This window comes from Acipenser ruthenus, unplaced genomic scaffold (genome assembly GCF_902713425.1).
Source record: "Acipenser ruthenus unplaced genomic scaffold, fAciRut3.2 maternal haplotype, whole genome shotgun sequence".
NCBI classification, from domain to species: domain Eukaryota; kingdom Metazoa; phylum Chordata; class Actinopteri; order Acipenseriformes; family Acipenseridae; genus Acipenser; species Acipenser ruthenus.
This window is the reverse complement of record NW_026707565.1, coordinates 227,903-246,381: the sequence shown is the minus strand read 5'-3', so window position 1 is coordinate 246,381 and position 18,479 is coordinate 227,903. Positions and strand designations below refer to the sequence as shown.

The 18,479-nt window shown below is 45.0% G+C and overlaps 1 protein-coding gene across 3 annotated transcripts; it reads left to right on the top strand.

The window, feature by feature from the left end:
- Positions 1-5,924: 5,924 nt before the first annotated feature.
- LOC117404497 (RPA-related protein RADX) lies at positions 5,925-18,363 on the top strand. Of its 3 annotated transcripts, none has more exons than XM_059019018.1 (15): positions 5,925-6,567; positions 7,245-7,393; positions 7,866-8,061; positions 8,237-8,345; positions 9,482-9,573; positions 9,692-9,817; positions 10,747-10,860; positions 12,127-12,294; positions 12,997-13,166; positions 13,730-13,851; positions 14,571-14,657; positions 15,246-15,340; positions 15,910-16,248; positions 16,972-17,113; positions 17,896-18,363. In XM_059019018.1, exons 1-15 carry the CDS (start codon positions 5,952-5,954, stop codon positions 17,927-17,929), a joined length of 2,559 nt encoding a protein of 852 aa, XP_058875001.1. In that variant the 5' UTR covers positions 5,925-5,951; the 3' UTR covers positions 17,930-18,363. The 3 variants fall into 3 exon arrangements, 2 of the variants coding, with proteins under 2 accessions (XP_058875001.1, XP_058875000.1); XM_059019017.1 differs by having other exon boundaries at positions 5,926-6,567; positions 14,568-14,657; XR_009322274.1 differs by lacking the exons at positions 16,972-17,113; positions 17,896-18,363 and having other exon boundaries at positions 14,568-14,657; positions 15,246-15,494; positions 15,910-16,040.
- The last annotated feature ends 116 nt before the right edge of the window (positions 18,364-18,479 follow it).

Below are 18,479 nucleotides of genomic sequence, written 5' to 3'. Positions count from 1 at the left end.
TCCCCCCTGAATATTCAAGCACGCGTGTGCGTAGACAAGCAGTCCCGATTCCGGTGCAGCGTGGGTGTGTTTATTTGAATATAAAAGCATTAACCTGTGAAATAAGATTAAACCAAGCTGGCCAAATATCAAGTTAGATTGCTGCTACAAAAGTACAGTTTTGCGATGTCGGAAGTGTTGGGATCTGGAGTTAATTGTGGGATGGATTTATATCTAGTATAGGATCTTAGAAGAAACTAAGTCCAGTAAAATCAAACGTTTCTGCCACTGCCTTCCAGTCCGCATGGTATACTAACGATGTCGCCAGTGTTTCTGAAAGAATAATCCATTTGATTAATAAAAATGAACGGGAAGTGTATTTTAAAAAGAGTGGAGGGTGTGCGCACCGCGAGAGCGTCTAATCAAAATACACTTCCTTAGTATGAAAACAAAAAGTTAACGTGACGCTTAAAACAGTATTCAATTCTCATTTTTTATTTGGTTACAAGTAAAGAGATTGAAATAGTCATTGCACGAGCAAGACGCTCATGTCCTCTCCTTTTTTTCCCCCCTTTCTCTTCCTATTTCAAGTCGGCCGCTTTATTTGCTTTCCCCTTTTTCCTCGCTTGATGCTTCAGTTCGGTATTCACCGTTTTCCTCTTGAAGTGTCTTTTCCTCTGAGCTTTGCGGGCGGCGCGTTTCCTAGACTTGGCCATTTTTAATTTTTCCAGCGTTTTGAAAAAATAAACTAAAGGCGACCGCTTTTTTATACCCTTCCCGGCGCCTGACTTGTTTGTGACAGGCGCGCCAACGCGGGCTGTGGCGTCACGACGTTGCATTGTGATGTCATCTGGACTTTTGGCTCAAAAACTTTTGTGTACTTTTGCCAGTCAACCCTTGCACGTTATATTTGGTTCATGTCCTGTACTAACCGGACCGGGGTGCTGAACCATATAAGAATAAACAGCATGTGTTTACAGCAGTGTGGAGTAGTGGTTAGGGCTCTGGACTCTTGACCTGGAGGGTCGTGGGTTCAATCCCAGGTGGGGGACATTGCTGCTGTACCCTTGAGCAAGGTACTTTACCTAGATTGCTCCAGTAAAAAAAACCAACTGTATAAATGGGTAACTGTCTGTAAAAATAATGTGATATCTTGTAACAATTGTAAGTCGCCCTGGATAAGGGCGTCTGCTAACAAATAAATAATATTGTGCCTCTACTATGTTTAATGTCAAATTGTTACCCTCCCTTTTGGGCAAACGCTACCTATAATGATCACCACCAGTTATTAGTTTACCAACAGTAATATTGAATTGAATGCAGACTCCATCAAGCAGAATACTCTCATTTTATTCAATACACAGCCTCCTTATTTGTATTTCCTGTACCTGAAACGAACAGAGAAACTTTATTTTAGTAATCTCATGACTTGGTGCTGAAAAGTAGTCTGATTACTCCAAATTAATCTGATTACAAGTAACATGTTACTGTCTAAACCACACTGTGTTGAAACTATCTGACTGCCTTTGCTTCATTCACTTTTTCCAAGTGTGCATTCTCATAATTAATGAGTCATTTAGCAGACGCGACTCACAGAGACTAGGGGGGGGGGGGGGTGAACTCTGCATCATCAACAACTGCTGCTGCTGCTGCTGCAGAGTCTCTTCCAATAGGAGCTCGTTTGTTTTGCGTCTCATCTGAAGGACGGGAGATTAAGTGACTTGCTCAGGGTCACACAGCTGGGATCTGAAATGGGAACCTCCTGGTACCGAGCCCCTTTCTTTAACCACCGGACACCCCCCCCCCCCCCCCCCCCTGCATTGTGTCAAAGCCAGCCTTACTTACTCAAAGCCACACGTGATCAAGCCAAGGCAGATGAATCCAGCGCTGCAGTACGCAATCACTAAAAGAGTTTCAGCCAAATCCAGCCTGTCTGTTCATCAAAACAAAGAGAAACTAGGTGTTTTCACGCAGGCAGGTCTATAAATGAGATCAATGACACATCTGGAGCTGTTGTGCTAGATTTGCACACTGCTGTCCATACCCAGACTGAACCTGGTAGACAATGCAGCCTTTTAGAACCGGAACTCAGAACCTCGGAACTGTCTCCGTGTTCTTAGAACACGCCTCTGCGAGTCACTGAGGTTTGCATGCAGGCAGGTACGGACAGGAGGTGTGGCTCAATGCGGCTGGCCTGGTTTCACAAGTACCTGGGTAGCATTTCTTGTACGTCCAGCAGTCCAGTTTCTTCTTCTCACACGTGGTGCAGTTCACAGCCTCCGCCCCGCCCTCTTGACAAACATCAAACAGATCTCAGAACACAAGAAACGAAACCGCTGGGAATCCATGTCTACACTGACCGCCCTTCCTCCAAGCAGCTAGCTAAAGGTCTTATTGTCAATCAGTCAATCAATCAATCAATCTTTATTTTATATAGCGCCTTTCATAGCGGACCACCATCACAAAGCGTGTATTGTGGTCATAGAGAGTTTATTTAGCAGACGCTTTTATCCAAAGCGACTCACAGAGACTAGGGGGGTGAACTCTGCATCATCAACAACTGCTGCTGCTGCTGCAGAGTCACTTCCAATAGGAGCTCGTTTGTTTTACGTCTCATTCGCAGGACGGAGCACAAGGAGGTTCAGTGACTCGCTCAGGGTCACACGCACACACACACGCACACACACACACACACACACACACACACACACACACACACACACGCACGCACACACACGCACAGGGAGTCAGTGGCTGAGCCGGGATTTGAACCTCCTGGTATCGAGACCCCTCGTTCTCCCTCGGTTCTACAGTATCGTTCAGGACGGGATCCAGTCTGTTCTGGAAGGATCCGAGAGTCTCTGCTCCAACAGCTCTGTAAGGCAGCCTGTCCCAATGGTTCCATGCGTCAAACTGTTATTAATTAATTAATTAATTAATTAATTAATTAATTAATTAATTAATTTTACAGAAGAGATTACAATATTGAAAAAGCCTTACTTACTGCAATGTGGGGGGCACAGAACTGTAAAGAAAAAATACATATTATATCTATATCTATCTATCTATCTATCTATCTATCTATCTATCTATCTATCTATCTATCTATCTATCTATCAATATATATATATATATTAACAGAACATTCATTTTCAAATCAGAAGTCATAATGTCACAATCCCTTTCTATCCCTTTCTATCACATCGAATATATTTTATATATATAATTTATTTCTTAGCAGACGCCCTTAAATACATTTCAAGAATCACAGTACAAGTAATAATACAATTAAGAGCAAGATAAATACAATGACTTTGGTTCAAGCAAGTACAAGTGTGACAAAATCCGATTCAATAACGGAGCAGATAACAGTGACAGTGATCAGGATGCATCAGTCGCATCAGGATTTAATTTCATACATATTACTTTGTTCATCGTCCAGCCGTGTGTTCTACAATGACGACAGAGTTATCTTGAGACAGTGAAACTCTCAGTAACTCATGCTAGTAACGTTATCGGTTCACAATGTTAAGGATAAACAGTCGTACACTCCGGTGAAGCGCTTCTCTGGCGAGATGCTAACGTGTAAGTGTGACGTAGAGATGTGGGCGGGTTTCATCAAGTTTTTTTAAAATTTTTATTCGTCAATGGCAGATGTAACAGACGAGATTGAATATGACATCCTTACCTTCCCTTGTATACTCGGGAAGCTTGGATTCAAAAATCCAGTTCCAGAACTTAGGCAGGTCCCCCACGGTTTCATTTAACTCTATTGAGAGCAAAATATAATAATAATAATAATAATAATAATAATAATAATAATAATAATAATAATAATAAACTCATAATAAACTAATTAAGCGCCAAATTGATTTTTCTTTGAAAAAAAACATCAGAACACAAGCTGTATTTATGTAATTCGGTATATTGTAAATCAATCTCTCTCTCTCTCTCTCTCTCTCTCTCTCTCTCTCCCTCTCTGTCTCTGTCTCTCTCTCTCTCTCTCTCTCTCTCTCTCTCTCTCTCTCTCTCTCTCTCTCTCTCTCTCTCTCTCTCTCTCTCTCTCTCTGAGCTCAAGTCTTGTGATTTCATAAAAACGCCAGCTGCTCAGTGTTTGATATTCGAGTTGAGTTAAAATTGCCAAAATTACATGATTTAGAATCTGTATAAACAGCCATTGGAAAAGATTAAAAGTTATATAGCCACGAATGCAGAGGAGCGCGGGTCTTAAGGTCTGAGTTGTGTTGATGATGTCATCTGGTTTATTATGAAGTTTTTAGAGCCATGACGTAATAGTACCGAAGATTCGGAACACGCGGTGCACTCGCTCAGTTACCAGAGTCACTTTGTCCTCTTCTGAAAAAAAGAAAGAAGATTTTGATTTATTAACTTATATATATATATATATATATATATATATATATATATATATATATATATATATGTGTGTGTGTGTGTGTGTGTGTGTGTGTGTGTGTGTGTGTGTATTATTTTCAAATACTACAATAAATATCAATAAATGCTATCTCTCTCTCTCTCTCTCTCTCTCTCTCTCTCTCTCTATATATATATATATATATAATAAATTGCATAAAAAATGTATTATCGTTTATTTCACCAAAATAAATCACATTATGCGAGTGTACAATTAAGATATAACAATACTAACAACGTCAACAATATAAACCGACTGCTATAATATAAAACTATATAAATCCATATTTAAAGCGACACACACACGCTTACCGAGGCCGAACGCATTGAAGTGGCTCGATGTCGTGTATTTACTGCAGTTCGGAGTCCGGTATTTTGATTTATATTCCTCGCACAGTTCAGTGAAACGGTTCTGAATCATTTTGAACCGCAACCCGCAGAACACGCAGCCGTCTGTCTCACCGGACAGGGCGCACAACCCCAGCGTGTACAATAGAACCCAGATCATTTGAGACAAGGGGAAAATAACGTAGGCTTACTTTTAGTGGAACAATTCACATATATTTACGCTATAAAACAAGAAACGGAATCTGAATTTGATTTTTTTTAGACAGATTCTAACTGAAGTGGATTGGTAACCATGGAAACAGCTGTGTTATTATTATCTCGGGTGCTGTATTATTTTCGGTGTCATGACGTTTCGGACAAAAGTCTTCAAAAGTCAACACAACACTTTGGAACCTGTTGGTTTTAACATTCTATTCTTAAGTCATCATGACGTCATCACACAGCAGTTTTCCTTTTTCAAATGTTATATATAGATACACTCACACGCACGCACACGCACACGCACACGCATTTAGTTACTGAAAACAACAACTTTATCATTTTTTATAGGAAACAATGTAATAACACAGAACAAAGTAAAATGTTACTTTAATAAAGATATCCTTCAGCAAGGCAAAACATTAATAAAACAACCACATTGCAACATATATTTTAGCTCAAAGAGCCAGCTGCCCTAATTTACATTTTCCTTACCTACCCTACACTTAATTGATGATGATAATAAATATTATTATTTATTTCTTAGCAGACGCCCTTATCCAGGGCGACTTACAATTGTTACAAGATATCACATTATTTTTACATACAATTCCCCATTTATACAGTTGGGTTTTTACTGGAGCAATCTAGGTAAAGTACCTTGCTCAAGGGTACAGCAGCAGTGTCCCCCACCTGGGATTGAACCCACGACCCTCCGGTCAAGAGTCCAGAGCCCCTAACCACTACTCCACACCGCAAGATCAATAAAGAGAAGATTAAAATAAAATATTAATTATTATTAATTATTATTATTATTATTATTATTTTACAAAGCAGTGTGACATCAAATAAACACAATGCCACGTAACGCGTTATAACGCGTCGCTCACTGTCTCCTCCCACTGACCCGCCCACCACAGTGACGTCACTTTGCAGCAAGATTTAAAAAAAAAAAAAAAAAAAAAAAAAACAACAACAAAAAATATGTTAAAATGGCGTCGCGGTCGCCTCGCAGCCGCGGCGGCTGCGTCCTACAAAGAGCGCTTTCTCCGAGGGACGGCTCGGTGTTTTCTGCCGCCCGGTACCGCAGGACGTGCAAGGAACCGTTATATTTGATCGCCCTGGACCGGTATAAGACCGACCCGGCCTCGCAGTGTCATTTCTCGCCGGTGTCCGCGCCTCACGGTTTTCTCTACGACGCGACCCTGAGCGACGGCGACTGCAGAGTCCGGGTCTCGCTGCACCCGAACCTGAACCCGCTGCTCCAGAACAACGCGCTGAGGTGCGGTTCCGAGTTGTACGACGTCCAGTTCGCCGTCGAGTTCGACGAGGCTCGGCTCGGGGGGCGCTGCCGAACATTTCAGGTTCTGGGTTTGGAGACCGGGGGCCCAGCTTTTCAACGACTCCGGGGGCTAAATTTGCAGTCCCTGCCTTGGTTCGGCAGGTCAGACGGGGGCGGTGAAGCGGCGGTTGCTCCGTCGCTGGCACGGAGGGCTTGTTATTTGCCTCTGTGGGACTGCGACGATTATTTTGGAGACGCTTGGGAGAGTCCAGCTCGCAGAGCCGAGTCGCCGGACCACCACTCTGAAAACGACGCCGACGAAGAAGGTAAACGAATGGCAGGGTTTGAGTTAAGACTCCCGTTGCATAGCAGTTTCATCCGCTCCGGGTTTTTGTAATACAAGCTTGATTAGCCACAGTGTTTAGGTGACACGCTCAGGTGTGTCAGATTCACAGTGAAACCAGGAATGGTTCAAACCGCTATGCAAATTCCCATCCCTGCACAGTCATTCATAACATACACCTGCTTTACAGACGTGCATAGATCGTGTTTACATACAATTTAAAAAAAAACAAAAAACAATTTTATAAGTGAGTATTATTATTATTATTATTATTATTATTTATTTCTTGGCAGATGCCCTTATCCAGGGCGACTTCCAATTGTTACAAGATATCACATTATTTTTACATACAATTACCCATTTATACAGTTGGGTTTTTACTGGAGCAATCAAGGTAAAGTACCTTGCTCAAGGGTACAGCAGCAGTGTCCCTCACTGGGGATTGAACCCACAACCCTCCGGTCAAGAGTCCAGAGCCCTGACCACTAACACTGCTGCCTATTGCATAGCTGTTTGATCCATTCCTGGTTTCGCTAGGAGTTTATTAATAATAATAATAATAATAATAATAATAATAATAATAATAATAATAATAATAATGACACACCTGAGCTTGCTACCTGTACACACAGTGGCTGATGTCCCTCTTGTTGCGCACAGGTACGCAGTTCGTCACTCTGCAGCAGGTGAAGGCCTCCTTCATTAAGAAGTCCAAGGGTAAACTCGGCCCGCTTGCTGTCCGAGTGCTCAAAAAATCCCGGCTGTGCCATTTTGGAAAGGAGGACCGGACAAACGAGTGCCCTTACCAGGTTAGCCGACAGATCTGTGTGTGTGCGTGACAGCGACTGCGTTGAGAGGACCCGGTGTCCGCTCATTGGGGTCTCTCTCAGCTCGATAGTAATCCATGCAGGCAGGGATGGAAATGAGGCTCCCGTTGCAAAGCGGTTTGATCCACTCCTGGTTTCATTATGAGCTTGAGACACACCTGAGCTTGTTACCTAGACACACTGAGGCTAATCAAGCTCATAGTAAAACCTGGAAGGGGCGACACTGCTATGCAACAGGAGTTTTTTTTCATCTATCTATCTATACATCTATCTCAAAAGAAACATTTCACATACTACAGATTAAATAACACTTCTGACAGATTACAGTACTCTAAAGTACAGGGTTAAACTATACCATCTGCAAGGTTGGTATCCTTGCATGAGAGATTTTTCTTTTTTTTTTTAAGACTGAATAGTTCCTTTCTTTTCTATAATGTGTGGTTTGCGTTGCCAGGCAGAGTTGGAGGTGGCTGATGGGTCGGGCGCTGCCTCTGTGATCCTGTGGAACTCGCTGTGTCTCCGGTGGTACCGCTGTTTGGACCCGGGGATGGTTCTGCAGCTCTGGGACTACAGGGTGAAGGAAAGCTACTCCAGGAGACTGGGAGAGGGTCGGGAGAGCCAGGACCAGGACCAGGACCAGCAACACATAGGTACCGGAACACAGAACCACACATGGTAAAACACACAAGACTGTTTTTATAGAAGTTGTTTTCCTCATTTTAAAGCACAAAGCGGTCTGACATTTTCACCCATCATGAGAGCCTGTTGTTTCTACATCGCTGGTTACTGAGCTGAAAATTGAAATTCCCCCGCTTCTCTCTGCAGAGATCAGTCTCAATTCACGAAACCCCGCTGCCATCATCCGCGTCGTCCCGGAGAGATCTGTGCAGAGAGGCTGGAGGCTGCCCTCCCTGACCTTCAGCTTCCTGACCAGGTAAACCCGCGATCGAGGCTCCGCCCAGGCTGACGCAGCAAGACCAGGCTTCAAATGCACCGCTTGCTGTCTCAGGGGAAGGAAATAAGACTCCTGCTGCACAGCGGTTTGCTCCCGATCCGGGTTTTATGACTGCCAGCTTGATTAGCCCCCTGTGTGTGTTGGTACCAGGCTCAGGGAGGCGTGTCTTGTAGTGAAACCTGGAACGAATCAAAAGTGCTATGCAAGTCTTTGTTCCATTCCTGTGTGAGAGTGTGGGGGGGGGGGGGGAGTTCAAAGGTTTCAGTTGCTTCCTGCAGCTAAAAGCACAGCGAAGTGTGATGAAGCACAGTGACAGCATGGTAAAGCATAGGGAAGCATTGTAAAGCACAGAGAGGTGTGGTAAAGCATAGGGAAGCATTGTAAAGCACAGAGAGGTCTGGTAAAGCATAGGGAAGCATTGTAAAGCACAGAGAGGTCTGGTAAAGCATAGGGAAGCATTGTAAAGCACAGAGAGGTCTGGTAAAGCATAGGGAAGCATTGTAAAGCACAGAGAGGTCTGGTAAAGCATAGGGAAGCATTGTAAAGCACAGAGAGGTGTGGTAAAGCATAGGGAAGCATTGTAAAGCACAGAGAGGTCTGGTAAAGCATAGGGAAGCATTGTAAAGCACAGAGAGGTCTGGTAAAGCATAGGGAAGCATTGTAAAGCACAGAGAGGTATGGTAAAGCATAGGGAAGCATTGTAAAGCACAGAGAGGTGTGGTAAAGCATAGGGAAGCATTGTAAAGCACAGAGAGGTATGGTAAAGCATAGGGAAGCATTGTAAAGCACAGAGAGGTCTGGTAAAGCATAGGGAAGCATTGTAAAGCACAGAGAGGTATGGTAAAGCATAGGGAAGCATTGTAAAGCACAGAGAGGTCTGGTAAAGCATAGGGAAGCATTGTAAAGCACAGAGAGGTATGGTAAAGCATAGGGAAGCATTGTAAAGCACAGAGAGGTGTGGTAAAGCATATTCATAAACATGACAAACCAGGGTAGATTCTGTTCAATGGAAAGTATAACCTGCAAAAAAATCCCATGGTAAAGTTTCCTAACGGGCTGGCCAGGGGGAGCGCAGGAACTCCTTTTCAGATGTCTTCGTTTCCCTCTGTGTTCAGGGCGGCGCTCGCTTCCTGTCCCGACGGTACCGTCTGCGACTTCATCGGCCTGGTGAGGTTCGTGGGGCGGCCCGAGCGAACCAGGAAGAAAGGTCAGTGCAGCGTCACAGGAACCGGTCATTCGCTAATCTGCATCGAGCTGACCGCAGACATCGGGTGTATGTGAGTGACCCCCTGTGACCTCTCCCCCTCCCCTTCCTCTCTCCGCAGGAGGGGGCGGGGAGGAGTTTTCGGTGTACCGCTGGCTGCAGCTCGATGACGGGACAGGGGCCGGCCCGATTCTCCTCAAGCTCCACTCCACCTCCCAGCCAGAGACCCACGCGCGCCTCCGTCCGAGTAAGTGTCCCACCTGGGGCTCCCTTTATAGAAGCGTCTCCTCGTCAAAGCACAGCAACGTGCAGTTAAGCATTGCAAAGCACAGCGGTGTGATACAGCTAAGAAACAAACCCTTATAAACTAACCCTTCTAAAAGTTTTCCCCTTGGTAAAATCGCAGCAGAGTCCGAAGTGTAGGCTAGCATTGTAAAGCACAGAGGAGGCGTTTATTTTCATTTTTTTTTTTTTCCACCAATTCGGTTCTGATGTTTCCAGGGATGAAAATAAGACTCCTGTTGCACAGCAGTGTCACCCGTTCCAGGTTTTACTACCAGCTTGATCAGCCCCACACAGTGTGTCTAGCTAACAAGCTCAGCTGCGTTGTATTGTAAAACCAGGAATGGATCAAACCACTGTGCAGCAGGAGTCTCATTTCTCATCTCGTTTCTATTGCTGCTCTAGAAAGAGTGCAAAGAAGAGCGACCAGGATTATCCCGGGTTTTAAAAGGCATGTCGTATGCAGACAGGCTCAAAGAATTGAATCTATTCAGTCCTGAACAAAGAAGACTACGCAGCGATCTGATTCAAGCATTCAAAATCCTCAAAGGTATTGACAGTGTCGACCCAGGGTACTTTTTTGACCTGAAAATAGAAACAAGGACCAGGGGTCACAAATGGAGATGAGATAAAGGGGCATTCAGAACAGAAAATAGGAGGCACTTTTTTTACACAGAGAATTGTGAGGGTCAGTAATGTTGTTGAAGCTGACACCCTGGGATCCTTCAAGAAGCTGCTTGATGAGATTCTGGGATCAATAAGCTACTAACAACCAAACGAGCAAGATGGGCCGAATGGGGCCTCCTCTCGTTTGGAAGCTTTCTTGTGTTCTTCTGACCCTGCGCTGTGAGATCCCGTGTAAAGTCGTGCTGTGCATGTTCTCTGTTGTTACAGTGTTCATAGTCGTGTGCACAAACAGCCAGCTAGCGAGCACTGGGAGCCAGCAGGGGGGTGCTCCTTCATACCAGTACCTGACCAGCACCAGACACAGCCAGGTCTACGGTCACGGTGAGCGGATTTCATTTGAATGAACAGTCTCTTCGTTTTATCCTCTGAAAATAAGGTTTCTGTCTCGGGACTAAGCGGTACAGTATGTGTTTTTATTCAGGTTAGATTTCAAAATGTTGCGTTTTTCAATTTGTCTTTTTTTTTTTTATTAATTCAATATGTTAACAAGGTAACATTATTCAGCAGGTTTCATTTGACTTCAGAAAGGTAAATTAGTTGATTTCTATAGGGTGATGAAAAACTTTTTTAGCCTGTGTGTGTGTGTGTGTGTGTGTGTGTGTGTGTGAGATTATATATATTAATACTTGTGCTGTGATTCTTGAAATGTATTTTTGTTTACGACTGTAAGTCACCCTGGATAAGAGCGTCTGCTAAGAAATAAAAAATAATAATAATAATAATAATAATAATAATAATAATAATAATAAAAATAATAATAATAATAATGTGTGTGTTTTTGTAAGAGCCAGCTTACCAATGTTTCAGTATGTTTAACACACCTTTGTCAAGGGAAAGTGTGTTTGAAAACAGTGGAGGTATTTATAGGCATTTGATGCCATGGCAACCAACACATTTATTTCTCTTTAAATCTGATGTCTATATCTATCTATCTATCTATCTATCTATCTCTCTCTGTCTCTCTCTCTCTATCTCTATCTCTCTCTCTGTATCTCTATCTCTCTCTCTATCTCTCTGTCTGTCTCTCTATCTCTCTCTCTCTCTCTCTCTGTATCTCTATCTTTCGCTCTCTCTCTCTCTATCTCTCTCTCTGTCTCTCTCTCTCTCTCTGTCTCTCTCTATCTCTCTCTCTGTCTCTCTCTCTGTCTCTCTGTATCTCTCTCTCTCTCTATCTCTCTGTCTGTCTCTCTATCTCTCTCTCTCTCTCTCTGTATCTCTATCTTTCGCTCTCTCTATCTCGCTCTCTCTATCTCTCTGTCTCTCTATCTCTGTCTCTCTCTCTATCTATCTATCTCTCTCTCTCTCTCTCTCTCTCTCTCTCTCTCTCTGTATCTCTATCTCTCTCTCTCTGTCTCTCTCTCTCTCTCTCTCTCTCTCTCTCTCTCTCTGTATCTCTATCTTTCGCTCTATCTGTCTCTCTCTATCTCTCTCTCTCTCTCTCTCTCTCTATGCTTTTGAAGTGGTAGTGTGCTAGACTGCTCAGCTGTCTGGTTTGTTTCTCGGCTCGGTGCTCGAGTGTTCGGTTCTGCACTCTGTAACGGCGTGGATGATGATGATGACCCTGGGTTTGTGCTCTCGCTCCTGCAGGGCAGCACAGGGGCCGATCGTACACGACCCTGCCTCTGGTCCAGCGGTTCATCGCCTGGGTCCACACTCTGAGTGAAGAGACGGAGATGAGCACGGCTGCCGTTGGTGGATATTTCAGCTTCCCGCCCCTCCCCACCAACATCAAACACTATCTAGGGGAGAGGAAGGGTAAGGGGGGTGATTTTCATTTTTGGATTTGCTTATTTCTTTATTTTGTCGTGAAAGTGCAATCATTTTGCAGTTTCACATCTACGGCTTGGTTGGTCCAGTGGTTAAAGAAAGGGTCTCGATACCAGGAGGTTCAAATCCTGGCTCAGCCACTGACTCCCTGTGTGTGTGTGTGTGTGTGTGTGTGTGTGTGTGTGTGTGTGAGACCCTGAGCGAATCACTTCACCTCCTTGTGCTCTGTCCTTCAGACGTCAAACAAACAAGCTCCTATTGGAAGTGACTCTGCAGCAGCAGCAGCAGCAGCAGTTGTTGATGATGCAGAGTTCACCCTCCTAGTCTCTAAGGGCAGCAGTGTGGATTAGTGGTTAGGGCTCTGGACTCTTGACCGGAGGGTCGTGGGTTCAATCCCAGGTGGGGGGGGGGGGGGGGGGGGGGGCCCTGCTGCTGCTGCTGCTGCTGCTGCTGCTGCTGCTGCTGCTGCTGTACCCTTGAGCAAGGTACTTTACCTAGATTGCTCCAGTAAAAACCCAACTGTATAAATGGGTAATTGTATGTAAAAAATAATGTGATATCTTGTAACAATTGTAAGTCGCCCTGGATAAGGGCGTCTGCTAAGAAATAAATAATAATAATAAATAATAATAATAATAAATAATAAAGTCGCTTTAAGTCTGCTGAAAGATCTCTCCCTGGCTCTGCTAGGGAACCCCTTCTTGTTGAGTATGGAGGAGCTGAGGGCGGAGGTGGGCAGGCTGCAGTACAGGGAGCACAGACGCTTCACCGTCCAGGGATCCATCATCGCGGCGCGCTACTGTCAACCGGGGGAGAGGCAGGGGGAGCAGGGGCGGCTCAGCACCTCCAGAGCAGGACTGGTAAGAGAGGAAGACATCGTGGAATCGCTGGAGGCAGTCCAGATCTGATGGGGGGTAAATCTGCAAACAAAGAGAGTTTCAGGGTCCTCATTCCCTGTGTTAAGTTTGGAGCAAACCCTCCTGTATTGTAAACGTGGGTGTAACAAATATTTTTCAAGTTCTGGAGCCAAAAGTCTCTTAAAGGAACGTGGTCCTGATTTTTTTTTAATGTTGGTGGTCTGCATTGCTGTTTATGTTGCACTCAGTAACTTGCTGGTCCCAGTGGTTAGAGAAAAAGGGGTCTTGATACCAGCAGGTTCAAATCCTGGCTCACTGGCTCACTGACTCTCTGTGTGTGTGTGTGACCCTGAGCAAGTCACTGAACCTCCTTGTGCTCCGTCCTTCGGATGAGACGTCAAACAAACGAACTCCTATTGGAAGTGACTCTGCAGCAGCAGCAGCAGCAGCAGTTGTTGATGATGCATAGCTCACCCCCCCTAGTCTCTGTGAGTCGCTTTGGATCGAAGGGTCTTTCTAAAGAACTCAACAGTAACTCCCTGCTCTCTCCGGTCTGTGCTGTTCAGGCAGAGTGCTCCACTCGTCATTACTCTTCTGCTTCCTCCCTCGACTCGGCGTCTCTCGAACCCCACTGCAGTCCAGTCGGCTCTCCAGAAATCCCGTTCTCTCCTCGCTACCTCCGGATCAGGTAAGTGCAATCCCTCTCCTTTCATTTCCTTTCCTCTCCTCTCCTCTCCTCTCCTCTCCTTTCCTGCAAACTCTCATAAGGCTCCTGTTCTAACCCGCAGTGTATCTCTGCACAGAGCCATTGCAGGGCTGGGAATAAGACTCCTGTTGCATAGCAGTTTCACCCATTCCTTCCAGGTTTTACTGCGAGCTTGATTTAGCCACACAGTGTGTACAGGTAACAAGCTCAGGTGTGTGGCTTTATTAAACTCACAGTAAAACCAGGAATGGATCAAAACCGCTAAGCACTGGGAGTCTTATTTCCAGCCCTGATTCCCGTTTTGTGTTTGTAAATAAAATTATTATAGTATAAAGGCTCGCTGGTCCAAGGGGCTCGATACCTCAAATCCCGGCTCACTGACTCCCTGTGTGTGTGTGTGACCCTGAGCAAGTCACTGAACCTCCTTGTGCTCAGTCCTTCGGATGAGACATAAAACAAACGAGCTCCTATTGGAAGTGACTCTGCAGCAGCAGCAGCAGCAGTTGTTGATGATGCAGAGTTCACCCCCCTAGTCTCTGAGTCGCTTTGGATAAAAGCGTCTGCTGAATGACTCGTTAATTGCATTGATTAAACACTGAAGCTCTCTTATCAAGCTTGATTAGTCCCACAGTGTGTACAGGTAACAGGCTCAGGTGTGTGTCTCGTAGGTAAACCGGCAGCGTCTCCTTGTTTTCCAGCAGCACTCCCAAGCAGAGCCCTCCCAGGAGGAGCCCCAGGAAGAGGCCACTGGGAAAGTGTAGGAGAAAAACCGAGACACCCCGGAAAAGGTGAGCGTGGGTATGTCCTGGAGCTGTGCTTGTTCTTCCATCCTCTGTGCTAGGCAGCAGTGTGGAATAGTGGTCAGGGCTCTGGACTCCTGACCGGAGGGTCGTGGGTTCAATCCCAGGTGGGGGGGCACACTGCTGCTGTACCCTTACTTTACCTAGATTGCTCCAGTAAAAACCCAACTGTATAAATGGGTAATTGTATGTAAAAAATAATGTGATATCTTGTAACAATTGTAAGTCGCCCTGGATAAGGAATAAATAATAATAATAATAATAATAATAATAATAATAATAGGCAATGTTTTTTTTTATTTTAATTTTTTTTGGTTTTTATTTTAAATGTTGATAATAATCTGGGAATCTCTCTCTCTCTCTCTCTCTCTCCTCTCTCTCTATCGCGCTCTCTCTCTCTCTCTCCTCTCTCTCTCTCTCTCCTCTCCCCCCTCTCTCTCTGTCTCTCTTTCTCCTCTCTCCTCCTCTCTCTCTCTCTCTCTCTCTCTGTCTCTCTCCTCTTTATCGCGCTCTCTCTCTCTCTCCTCTCTCTCTCTCTCTCTCTCTCTCTCTCTCTCTCTCTCTCTCTCTCTCCAGGCTCGCTCTGACCTCCCAGTTCAAATCCAGCCCAGCACAGAGCAGACAGGCAGACAGGAGCCTGCGGCAATCCACTGCAAGCTGCAGCCTGGCAGGTTTGGGACAAAAGACTTTTCTAAAGTCTTCGTGTAGACAGCACAATAACCAGACCCTGAAGGAGAGGGGATAGTTTCGCTCTCCCAGGAAGCGCAAGCTAATCTGAAGGCACGGCTTGCAAACTGAGATTTCTTTAACCCAGCATAGAACCAGGTGATAGCATGTTTTAAATCCATGTTTGCTAAACTGCGTGTTTGAGCCTGTGTAGTGAACGGGGGCACTAAACTGAGTATTGAAAGACTTCTAGTGGAAACGTTAGCCATTGAATTCACACTGAAGACGCTGAGAAAGACTTCTAGTGGAAACGTTAGTCATTGAATTTACACTGAAGATGCTGAGAAAGACTTCTAGTGGAAACGTTAGCCATTGAATTTACATTGAAGACACTGAGAAAGACTTCTAGTGGAAACGTTAGTCATTGAATTTTTTATTTTAGTATTTCAGGGCTGGAAATAAGACTCCTATTGCACAGCAGTTTCACCCATTCCTAGATTAATACAAGCTTCAGATGAGTCTCAATAAACTTCACGTCATTTCAAGCCACTTTGATTAATTATTTGCTCTGCAGACTTTATCATAGAGCAGATTTGCTCAGAGTTTCAGCTGAGCTCCGATGAGGAAGAGCAGGAGATGCAGGCTGAAGACCCAGCCCTCCTCTCCCCACCCCCTGGAGCGAGACCCCTGGCCTGGTCCGGCCGCTGCTGGCAGGGGGAGAGGCTGGGGGGGGCGGGGGTGCTCCCCGAAACTGTACCCCGCAGATACAACCACGCGCGATGGGAGGTCCAGACCAGAGCAGCCGGACTGCAGCCTGCCTGCCTCTCGCACACCCTGCCTGAGCCAGCCCGAGAGCTGGAGAGCTTCTCCCCAGCCAGCAGCTACCACGGGTGCTACAGCGTCACGATCCTGGGTAGGAGACCCCAGAGAAACCAATGGGATCAGTCCCAGTACAGCAGGGGGCACCTGGAGGGCTCTCGTTCCACCCCGAGCGCTCAATTTGACTTTGATTCACCTAACTATTTAATTATGAATTGGACACACTTTCCTTCATGTTTTATAGGCAGTGTATCTTGATTGAATCTTGAAAAAACAATAGACTAAAAGACCATATTAAATATATCCAATTGAACAAAATAATTAGATCGATTTCATGCTAATTGAGAGCTTGAGTTGGAATGAAATCCGGACGGACTGGAGTCGCTGCGGCACAGCCATGGTAATAAGACTCCCGTTTTCACAGCCCTTTCACCCGTTCCTGGTTTTACTACCAGCTTGATCAGCCCCACAGTGTGTCTAGGCAACAAGCTGAGGACCGTCTGTACCATTGAACTCGTTATTGCAAAAACCCGGAATGGATCAAACGGCTTTGAAGGAATGGATATTTTTGGAGACTTTATAATAACAGTTGAACGGTGACTTCAATTTTAAAAGTAACTTGCAGCCACTGTGAGAATCGTTTTAACACAATACTGCAGATTTTCAATTTTGATAGAGGTTGATTAAATGGGAATTGGGGGGGGTTGATTTTAAAAAGGGAATGGAATTGGAAATCTGGAGCCCCCAGATCCTGGTCGTGAAGTGGGGTTCATGTTGCTGGGAGACTAAACCCTGCGTTTTCTGCTGCCCTCTACAGGTTTGAATGAACGCCTGGCTGTTGATGCCGTCTTTTTACCCACAATGCCCGCGGGCCCCCACGCTGTACCTCACGAGAACAGCCTGGCGTCTGTGTTGGCACACGGGGGCCCATCCCCCTCCAGACCCCCCCCCAGCTCCAGGTAAGGGACAGCTACAGGTTTTAACCCCTTCAGGATCACAAGGAATCAAACGCTTGTTCTGCAAACAGTTCCTTCTTCTTAAAAATACATTTTGAGAGCGACTCGAGTCTCTCACTCAAGAGGAGGAAACTGACCATCTGGATCCAGCCTCTCAGTACATTTCAAACCCAGTTTCGTGCACCAAAACAGAGTTTTTATTTTTTTTTTTTGTGGTGGGGATGCATATGTCCCTTGTACCTTTTTTTTAATTGCCTTTACCTGTAGAACTACGAAAAAAAAACTTATTGAACTATTAACAAGCTTCTGGCTTGCTTGTTATCCCCAAGCAAAGCCCTCCACACTCTGAGAGCTTGTTCAGCATCACAGCCCCCGACTCTCTGGAGCTTTATTATTATTATTATTTATTATTATTATTATTTGTTTATTTAGCAGACGCCTTTATCCAAGGCGACTTACAGAGACTAGGGTGTGTGAACTATGCATCAGCTGCAGAGTCACTTACAACTACGTCTCACCCGAAAGACGGAGCACAAGGAGGTGAAGTGACTTGCTCAGGGTCACACACAGGGAGTCAGTGGCTGAGGTGGGATTTGAACCGGGGACCTCCTGGTTACAAGCCCGTTTCTTTAACCATTGGACCACACAGCCTCCCAGCTTCAGTGCATGACGCTGCCACCGTCGCTTCAAATAAACTCTCTAGACCCGCTATATAAAATAAAGACTGATTGATTGAATAATAATAATGAAAATTCTGTAACCTCTTTTTTTTTTATTTCCCCCAGAGGACCTCATCGCTACAGCACCAGCTCTGGCTAATAAACACTTCCTGTTTGTTTTGGACATCAGCCAGCAGGGGGCAGAGAGACTGGAGGTGGTCCTGAACCGCGCCTACCCCTACCCCTAGACCCCCTCCCCCCCCCCCCCCCCCCCACTCCTCCAGGACGAGGGGAGTCCGATCCGACGGACATGGGGGGGGGGCTCTCCTTTAAACACCTGCAGAGATCGATTCTTTTGAATTCTCGTGGTTCAGTTTGGGTTTTTTTTTTACTTCTTCTTCAGTTCCTGAAACCCTTTCGCTTTTGTGATTATCTGTGTTCAGTCGATCTCATGTCAGTTCTCTGAGGCAGACGGGCAGACAGAAAGCTGGAATGGGTGTTTGTTTCATCGTGTTCTGATGACTTCTGTTGTTATTTATTATTAATATTATTATTATTTGTTATTGTTTTGATAATAAAAAATTACATTCAGTAGTTAAGTGTTTTTTTTTTATTTTGTTGGTCTATTGCAGCAGACTGTGGCACAGATAAGTTATGCAGAAAATTACAATTGACTGACTATAAAATACTAGTTTTAGATGGACATTAAA